This window comes from Kryptolebias marmoratus, linkage group LG8, assembly GCF_001649575.2.
Source record: "Kryptolebias marmoratus isolate JLee-2015 linkage group LG8, ASM164957v2, whole genome shotgun sequence".
Lineage (NCBI taxonomy): Eukaryota > Metazoa > Chordata > Actinopteri > Cyprinodontiformes > Rivulidae > Kryptolebias > Kryptolebias marmoratus.
Genome location: NC_051437.1, coordinates 7,333,150 through 7,343,375, shown reverse-complemented (window position 1 = coordinate 7,343,375; position 10,226 = coordinate 7,333,150). Strand labels below are relative to the sequence as shown.

Here is a 10,226-nt window from a genome sequence, read left to right as displayed (position 1 = left end):
ATGGTGGTTGTCCTATTTATACATGAAGTGTGAGTTTATTAAAGATGTCTTCCTCCAGGCATGCACACTAACAGGAAAAATCTGAACAAAACTTGTTTATTTTTTCAGTTTCGTTTTTATTGATTAGTTTTAAAAAAGGGTGCCAGCATATATAGTTTACAAATGCTCAAAATGATATAGAAACTGAGTTATCTTTTTTTGGGGGGGGGATCATAAATAAAAAACAGAGCCAGTGCAAGACTAACAAAGATTAGCTGTGTGTGACCACAGTCAATTCCAGAGCTCAAATACTAAAAAAAAAATAGTCAAGACATCAAAAAATTCAAAAATAATTAAATTACATTAAAAAAGAAAGCTTTAAGAAAGCTTTTTAAATTTTATATAAAACTGAAATCGCTGCCTGGTATCTGCTATTTGTATTTTATTTAAGCTAATAGGCACACAACATGCACAGGTAATAGATTATTAATATTACAGCTACCAATAAAAGCTTTCCAACAAATACTTTAACATCTACACATGTAACACACCAACATATGTCTGACAAAAGACAAAGCACTTGGCTCTTTGCATTAAGGCAATAAAATATGCCTTTCCTTTAGGCACTATGTTGGGATCTGTCTCACAGATCCTGCTGTTTCCTTTAGAAGACCGAGCATCGCCTCTTTTAGTTACACAAATGATAATAATGCTGGAAAAGAGTCAACACTTGGAGCCTTTCTGTTTCTGTAACAAGCATCAAACTCAAAAAGCCGACTCACACGGAGTTTACCAACAAGTGTTTCAAACTTCACCTGTTTACGGCTGAGCAGCAGAAACGTGGCAGTGCTCTCGTCTAGTGCAATCAATTAAAATCCACGTGGAGTTAATGACAAAAAAAAACAACAAACCAAAGTGAGTGTAAGTGGCCTATCAAAGCTATTATCTCCGCAATCAAGCAAGCCAAAAAACTGTAACGCAATAAAAAAAAAAAAAAAAACTGAGCTCAATTTTCCTCAAGTCTCAGATTGTGATTTGGAAGCAAAATTCCCTGCATCTGCGTAAAACTCCACCAGATCACGCGGGGGAACGTGGACGTCGGCCGATCTGTCTCGAACGCTCCTCTTCTCAAGGTGACATCAGAAGTGTTGGAGCCACAGGACTGTGACGCTTACTGGGGAAGGAAGAGAACGATGAAAGGAGTCAGTTTGGAAACTATGAGATAAATGTTTAGAAAATATTTAGACCTGAGAAAGAAAGCTGTAAGTGTTTTTGGGAGGAAAGAGGGTTAGTCCAAAACGCAGCCAAGTGCATTCAGATGTTAAAAGACAAGCTTGACTGTTCTGCCATAAAACAATGTTCTGACAGGAAATTATGACTTAACTAATCTAAACAGGTTCAAATCGGCGCAGCCTTTCATAGCAGTGTTGTTTTTAATGGCCACAGCACAGAGCCCTGCTCCGGAACTGCTCAAAGAATGAGGGGCGTGGGCGTGGGGGGCAGTGGTGTTAACAACCCTGGCCTGGCCATTCTGTTCAAGCCAGTCCATTTTTACTCATTTTAATTCAAACCAGACGGCGTCTCAACACAAAACGCAAACAGGTACAAGTCAAATACGTTTCAAATAGATTCCAGTATCTGTGAATAATACAGACAAACATTATAAACATCCATTCTGAAAAACGGGCCACTCTGCACAAAGGAAATAAAAAACTGAATGCAATGATCCAAAAACCTCTTAAACCCGTTATTTATTCACAGTGGAACAAAGTAAACATTTAATGTTTAAACTAAGAAAATGTACCATTTTGTAGGTAGAAAAAAAAATGGTACTTTTGGATTTTATGATAGCATCATATCTAAAAAGTTCCCCACTGTGAAACACCTCTTCTTTTACCAACAGTCTGTAAACATCTCAGACCTGAGGAGAGCGGCTGCTGCAGGTTTTAGAGGGAATGTTGTCCCATTCTTGTCGATGGGAGGATTCTAGCTGTTCAACAGTTCTGGGTCTTCTTTGCTACATTTTTTCATTTCATGATGTGTCAAATGTTTTCAGTTGGTGAGAGGTCCGTTCAGCGCCTGGACTCTTCTACAACAAAGCCCTGCTGTTATAATGGATGCAGAGGTTTAACACCATCTTGCTGAAATATGCAAGGCCTTCCCTGAAAAAGATGTCTGGATGGGAGCACAAGTTGTTCCAAAGCCTGCATTAATGGTGCCTTTTTCTAGATGTTTAAGCTGCTCATGCCATAGGCAATAATGAACCCCCATACCATCAGAGAGGCAGGCTTTGGAACTGTGCTCTGATAACAGGCTGGATGATCTCCTTCCTCTTTAGTATGGAGGACATGGTGTCCATGTTGTTTTGTTTTTTTTCAAAGATGGAAAGAAATTCAATTCGTCTGAAGACGACAACAACTGTGGACCGCGTTTAAATCTGGCTTCTTGTTTGCATGATGCATTCTTTGTGGATGGCAGGGTGAACTGTGTCTATAATAGTTGCTGGAAGTGTTCCTGAGCCAGAACAGTGCTGTCTGTAACAGAATCAGACCTGTTTTTAATGTAGTGCTGTCTGGGGATGAAAAAAAAAAAAAAAAAAGACAACTGCGAAGGGGCTCATGGCTGGGACAAAGACCCCCAAATAATCCAGGAGTCACTTTGCACGTTTTTCCCCCAGACATGTTCTGACACTACTTGATATCTGCTGAAAGTCGTCGCACTGAATGACCACAGACCTCTGATTCAAGTTCATGACCAAAGACTTTCATACGATTCTTTAACAGCAAAGGATTTTGTCTAAAACAGCCAAAGATCACAGATTGTGAACCCGACTTTAGTCTTACTCATATAATTGTGTTTCCATTTGACAGAAGTGTGCTTAAATATCCATCTTCTTACCGACAGCGCTACATCTTCTCCATGCCTCGCAGCCTCTCTGTCAGTGCTGCCCGTCGGAGTGCTGTGAACCACCAACGACCGTTCAACATTACCACTGGTGTTTACGACAAGATGGACGAGCGTTCCCGAATTTAACCTGTTCAGACCTGAGCGGGTATCTGCGTACCACGATGCAAGTTCAAACGGTACCGGGGGTCTAAACGGGTTAAATGAAACGCGCACACACACGTCTGAAGACCAGAAAGAAAGAACACCCCACCACCACACACAACAACACCGCCTGAAGTTATCAACAGTCTCGTTTACGAACATCCACATTTGTGCTGCCATTTCATTCTTTTTATTGTTTTTAGAAAACAAGTGTAAATGCCAATCCGCAGGTAGAGAAACATGACCTAAAGTAATGTTAAGTAATATATTTTTTTCACAATTGAGTTGCTTTAAAACGGTATGAATCTACTATTGAACTGGCCCCTCCACTGTTGACTAGCTGTTAGCAGAATTTCTCTTTTAATCTCTAAACTTAAATGGATCCGACTACTGTCTACAGCAGGTAAGACACTGACTGCTGATAAATCCTTGAGAAAAATTCAATTTCAAACAAATCTGATTGTCACTAAATTCCCCAAGAATCACATCTTGTCACAAAAATCACCTTTATGATTGATTCATGGATTCTTGACTTTTTACCAAACGGCTCGTCACAGAAATTACGGGTCACATAAAATGTGATGATGAACGAGTCAATTTCCCTACATTATTAGCAACTGTGCGAAATCAAGAAGGAAGAAACGAGTGATTCACATCATTAAAAGTTGCTTGAAAGCAAAGAATGAAAAAGGAGAAACTCTCCCGTACAGCTAATTGCCACATAATAGCACCTCTGGGTCAACAGGAAATGCATAAAAAAAGAAGAAGCATTTACATTTGTCATACCTTCCATTTTCTAAAGGAAAAGGGAAGTTGTCACTGGTAATTAACTGTTGTAATAAACCAGAACACTCCTTTTAGGCAGCTAAATTATTTCAAAAATGTGCCTCCAGTTATTATTTTCTTTGCCATTCCAGTGAGAATGAACAGACTTGGCTCGCAAAGCTTTTAGCAACAATCATTTGCATTTCTGGAGAAAGATTTTGTAGGAAATGAGAAAAGGAAAAGCAAGCATCTAATCATTGACAGATTCTGCTGATCAGTGTAGCCTTTTTGTCATCACCGAGGTATTTTTGTGCTTCAAACTCAAATGAGGCATCAGAGTCAAAGCTCCGAGTGAGCGCATTTCACTTTGAAAGAGGAAAATATTATCTGCCAAATTTTACAAACGCACAAAACTTCCGCAAGCGACTCCAAACAAGCAAGCAGCTCAGAGAGAAAGATCATCCACAATCCAGCAACACCAAACACAGAGAAAATGAGATGAAAATGTAAAGACAGATGTATGAATAGGGGAATAAAACGTTTTACCTTAATTTTCTGTACGCTATGACACCAATGACAGTGAAAACAACTAGAGCTAATTTTAACAAAAAAAATAAATAAAGAGAGATATTTGGGAAAAAAACAAAAAAACAAACAAATGAGAAACTATAACAACAATAGTGGTATTTGAATTTCTGACACTACCTTGAAAGTTGGATTCTAAATTAAAATGAGGTAAATTATTGAAGCAAAAATGACAATGATTCAGATTGTTATATACATGGATCATGTAGCAACAAAATGACAAGTGAGTTTGTGTGAAATGGCAAAGTGACATTCATCTACTATCACTGCACTGGTTTATTTACTGATGCAGCTAAGAACATGATGGCCTCTGAAGGAACTCTGCCATCATACTGTATGCTGTCATGAAATATATTCAGCCTTAGACCTTAAAGCTGCAGTAGGCAACTTATAAAAAAACTTATAACTTATAAAAAAATGTATTTTTTTCATATTTGGTAAAACTGTCTTATATTCTACTGTCAGGACATAGTGACATAGTGATAGTCTGTGAAAAAAAAAAAAAAATCAAGCTCCGCCCAGTAGTCCCACTGCCATTTGCAGAAATACATAGCTCCCGGTCACAAACAACCAATCAGAGCCAGGAGGAGGGTCTTACGCTCGTGTACGTGCCACTCACGCTCTTCCCGCGCACGGCGCGTACCGTCCTTCAAGCTCAAGAGTGCCGGTGTGCTGCAGCTGTGCTAATAGTGCAGAAACAACCTAACGTCACAGGAAAACCGCCAACTTCTCCAGTTCACGGCAGGGGGTGGGGCCTGTAAGGTGGGCTTGTTCAACCGTTCAGGCTAAGTCCACGGTTTTCTCAGAACTCCCTACTGCAGCTTTAAGAAAAGACGTTTTGTTCTATTGAGATAAAGATAATTCACTACTTTCTAAGCATGTCCTCTTTCCGCTTCCGTACAAGTCAAAAGAATCCATTCTCTTTAATACATTACTACAATCTAAACATCAAATTTGTAATTCTTCCGATTAGACTGTCTGGTATTTGAATATAATAATGTATAAATACCATGTAGTTTACTATAAATATGGTAAATTGTAGATACTCCTCCACATGTGCAATTAGTTGTACCCTACAGTGGTTGAACGTCGCCTCAGTAGTTGGTGCCTAAAGAATAAAAATGTTATTGTGTTTCTTCCGCAGACTGATTAGCTGGTTCTTGGCTTTAAAATGCTGCCGACAGCTGTACTAAAGTCAGACTCTGTAGCCGTTTCCTACAGTTTGTGTCGTGCTGTTGTTGCACGTCTTATTTCATCTTCAAAGTCTCTGTTTGACTTGGCAAATATCGGGCCACACCCAAAACAGGAACACGAAACAAAACACTCCTTTTTCTGTCATATTTTACCCAGCTCATGGTGGAAGGAGATCTTAGACAGATCTGGGCCAGATGGAGGAAGCAAACATGACACTGTCGGTACTGATACAATCTGACGATGAGGACTTTGTGAGTTTGACTGAGTTTGTGGTTTTGGTTTAATGTTGGATTGAAAGCCCTACTGCTAAGCCCTTCGTCTGAGGCCACCATTTTCTTATTTGAGTGAACGTTATGTTTGCGTATTCAAGGATGAAGCTGAAACTCACCAATCAGTCCACCAATTACCCCTCCAATAACGGAATTCCCGCTGCCTGCAACAAGAAAATAAATGAGAACAGATAGAGGACAAAATGGAACATTTTAATGTAATTTGTTATCCTGATGACTTACTGCCTGGCTTTTCGTCGACTTTTTTCTTATCAGATTCTAAAACAAAACAAAACAAAAAACATGAAAATTAAAAACTTACTTTTTTTTGTCTTTTACAGTAACTTATTGTACAAATAACATTACTTAAAAGTCATCTGGTGAAGATAATTAGTTTGCCTAATTTATTACTTACTGCTGCATTCTGGGATCCTAGGTGACCACTGACTATTTAAGTCACACGTTACGGTACTGTCGCCAATCATTTTGTAACCAGGTTTGCATTTGTACGTCACTGTAGCCTTGTATTTATGTGGAGGTCGAGAAGAACCCTCAACAAACTCAGCGTTTTCAATCTCAGGGTCTTTACATTCAACCTCTGCAATTTAAAAACTTACATTTTTTTTCCTTCTTATAGTAACGTATTGTACGAATAACATTACTTCCAAGTCATCTGGTGAAGATAATTATTAATAATTATTTTGTCAAATTTATTACGTACCGATGCATTTTGGGATCCTAGGTGACCACTGACTATTTATGCCACATGTTACGGTACTGTCGCCAATCATTTTGTAACCAGGTTTGCATTTGTACGTCACTGAATCCTTGTGTTTATGTGGAGGTCGAGAACCCTGGACGTACTCAGCGTTTTCAATCTCAGGGTCTTTACATTCAACCTCTGCAACAAAAACATTTACACAAAAAAAGGTTCTTACTGCATTGTAAAAAAAAAGCATTAAGACCATTAGGAATAAAATGGTAAAAATACTTACTAATGCATTTTGGGAGATCAGGGTGGAATTTACCATTTTCTGAGCATATTAATTTCTTCGATCCATTAAGCATAAAATCACCTTCACACTTGTACGTCACAACTTCTGAGAAACTGTAGTCTTCTTTTTTTGGGCTGAAAACGCCATTGGCAATGTCTCCTGGGTCTACACATTTCACCACTACAAAACAACATGCCATCTATTAGATTAGGCCAGAAACTAAATTTCTAAATGAGGGAATGAAAAGATCACCAACCTTCACATGTAGGTGGCCTGTTCTCCCAACCTTGTTCTACACACCTGACTTCTCTCTTACCAACTAATTTGTAACTAATTAGAGAAAGAAAAGAGGAAATATAGCAATGAAAGGGTAAAGATGTTCCAATAAACAGCTACTCAAACTGGAACAGAAACATATCTTTCAAGCATCAATGGCCAGGACTTTTGATTGGCAATACTGTAATTGCAACACTCAACTTATCACTTTGTTACTAACCCTTGGTTACAAGTAATCACAGCTTTGCCACCGAACACGTTTCCACCGCTGTAGTCAACATTTCCGTTGCTCACTTCTGGAAAAGCACCACAACTCTTTGCTGGAACAAGAAAACTCAGACTATTACACCAAATCTTTAGAAGTCATTTGACAATTTTATTCATATTTATCTAATATAATATTTATTAGTCATAATCAGTTAAGTAGCACTTTGAGTTCTGACCATACTGCCATTTTAAATAGTCAGTGAAATACTGCTGTTACTGTACATTGTAAAATTTTGTCATGTAAGCAAGTGAAAATATTTACGTTCACATTCGAGGGTCAGATCACTCCAACTCCCATCAGTACAAGTGATGGTTGGAGCTCCTTTTGAAGGTGTATAGCCCTTAGCACAGGAAAAAGAAACTTTGGAGCCATCTTGAAATGTATTATTCCCAATGAATTCTTCCCTCAAATTCATGTTGTTTCCTCCGAGAGGTTTAGAGCAGCTTGTGGCTGGAATGAAAATGATTTAAAAGGTGAAGGAGATGAGAAGACGTGGGGAGGATTAGATGAACTGTCAGGCTGATTTCTCCGCCTCGGGTTGAACTCACCTTGAGCTGCAATGGCAAGACTGCTCAGCAGAAAGAAGGCAGCAACGCCCATGACAGGACCTGACACAGCCATCTGATCACAACAAGTCCTTTTAGAAAAGGCTAAAACAAACAAACAAAAAAAAAAGCATCTATAAGACACGAAAACTGTTGATTTAACTAATATCATTAGATACAGGTTTGTTTCAAGGTTTGTCGCTGAGTAACATCAGTATGTAGCCCTTTTGACATTTATTTCTTGGTGCTGTACAGAAAAGATAATTGAACACAACCCAGATGCTGTTGGGATTAAAATGAACAGTTAGTTTCCGTTACAGGTTTGTGGCCATCAGGTTCGGCCTGTCTATATTGGCGCCCCACCTTAAAAAAAAAAAGGATGTTCCCCACAAAGTAGTCCTTCCTAATAAACAATGTGAATTATTTAACTGCTTAGTTTGCTCTGTGTTGTTTTGTTCTGTGTTTTTTAACTATTTTGACAATTTTAAATGTTTTTTTTTTCTTTTGTGATTCATTCTCAGTTTGTGACTTATTTGTGGTTATAGGGCAGTACAGGACACAGTAGTTTTAACATGTCACCTGTCGGCAGTGATCAGGACTGCAGGGCAGCTCAAAGAAGAGCCTCATTAGGGCGGAAAATATCCCACCCCGTGGACACATTCGGCTGCTTTTGGCTCAGTGGTACGACCGCTACAAACCCTCACACCTCACCTGATCTTATTTAATGCAGGAATAGCTGCTGCGCACCACAGTGGAGATTTCCCCTGCCTGATAATCCATTAAATGAGCACTAATTTAGCATCCACTAAAATGAGCAGCTAAATGATCAGGCAGCAGCTTGGAGCAGACAGAGCGGACATGAGCAGAACACAGAAAATTAAAGACAGGGGGGAGACAACCAATAGGACATTTTCTCCAACCTGGTTGGCTCATTGTCTGTAACTAGTTAGATAAATAAGATCCACCCCTGGTTGCTCTGACTCTGTGGCCTCCTAAAGCCTGTGGTTGCTGTGGCTCAGTGGTTCTGTGGTTTAGTGAGCTTGAGGCTGCCGATCCAAGCCCAGGTTGGGGTTTTAATAAAAAAAGTTTACTATATAAAGGCCAGCAGCACTTCTTTAGTTGTATATTTTTTGGAATTACTTCACAGAAGTTTTTTTCCACCATTTACCTTTGATAACCTCAAGTATTATTGCACATATATGACTTGAAATAAACTAAGAAATCCTGCCCAGGGAGCAGTGAACCTGTCTGCCTGTTTATTTTACCCAGTTATAATTAAAGATCCTCCAGTTTCAGGTGGAGGTGTCCGTTTCTCTGATAATAATTATTAAACCGGACTGTTTCCACGAGACACAACATGGACCCCCGCCCGGGGAAGAAAAAAAAAAGGCGACAACTCTGTGCGCAAAAATAAATTAATCTTTTTTTCACTGAAAATGTACTGATGTTACTGATTCAGGAAACGAATCGATCAAATTTGGGCTCCGGGGCCGCTGCTGGGGGCCGCCTTTTGTTTCACAAACAACCACTGATAGCAGTAATCAGGCGACATCTCACAACCTGTATGCCACAGACAGCTTCTGTCAGAAAAGCCCACAATTACGGGTTTGCTAAAATCATAAAGGCAGCTATGAGACGTTATCTCTTACACAACCGGTAACGCCTGGTACTTTAAAGCTGCGTGCGGCGGGCTGAACTGCGTCACAAAAACAACACATTTTTCATCCCCAAATACCTTCAAACAGAAACAAAACCTATGCCGAAGTCACCGGTACACACTTCCCAACCAAAACATGTTAGCTGTGCTCACCTGGCTGTTGTCCAACCTGCTGCGAAGCTAACAAAGCGCTTAAAGCCGCTGAGCTTCGGTTGGAAAGATAAGGGGCCGCTCGCGTGACGTCACCAACCGTTACTGATAAGTTTGCCCTGAAGCCTTACCTGCAGCTGAGCGTCTGAGAGAGGAGAACCTGCTCAGGAGGTGATGGAATACATTCGGAAATAACAGGAGAACGTTGATGAAGACGACTTCCTGTGGTGCCCCACCTCCTTCTCTTCCTCTTCTTCGGAAGGCATACGTCATTGCATTAGCGCCACCAAGTGGTCTAAACCATAAAGGCCTTACCCAGGCTAAAAAAATACAGATGGAACTTGTTGTGAGTTGGATTTGTTAAACAAAACCTGTAGTTGCCAAAGTAATAATTAAAAAAAAAGACGCTGCAGGAAGTATTTGGATAAAAACTGGCTTTTGAACGTGTAGCTGCTTCAGAATATCCACATAACCTTGTTTACAACCATGCTGATA

General features: G+C 39.7%; 1 protein-coding gene across 7 annotated transcripts; it reads right to left on the bottom strand.

Annotated features, from left to right (window-relative positions):
- Positions 1-95: 95 nt before the first annotated feature.
- Positions 96-10,008, bottom strand: LOC108237653 (membrane cofactor protein). 7 transcript variants are annotated; one of them, XM_017419245.3, is made up of 13 exons: positions 9,863-10,008; positions 7,928-8,029; positions 7,641-7,829; positions 7,332-7,431; positions 7,092-7,165; positions 6,836-7,015; positions 6,562-6,741; positions 6,256-6,438; positions 6,084-6,119; positions 5,960-6,004; positions 4,339-4,387; positions 2,878-2,938; positions 96-1,153 (listed from the first exon to the last, which is right to left on the bottom strand). In XM_017419245.3, exons 1-13 carry the CDS (start codon positions 10,002-10,004, stop codon positions 1,151-1,153), a joined length of 1,344 nt encoding a protein of 447 aa, XP_017274734.2. In that variant the 5' UTR covers positions 10,005-10,008; the 3' UTR covers positions 96-1,150. The 7 variants fall into 7 exon arrangements, with proteins under 7 accessions (XP_017274734.2, XP_017274736.1, XP_017274737.2 ...); XM_017419247.3 differs by having other exon boundaries at positions 9,735-9,873; XM_017419248.3 differs by lacking the exon at positions 2,878-2,938.
- Positions 10,009-10,226: the final 218 nt, after the last annotated feature.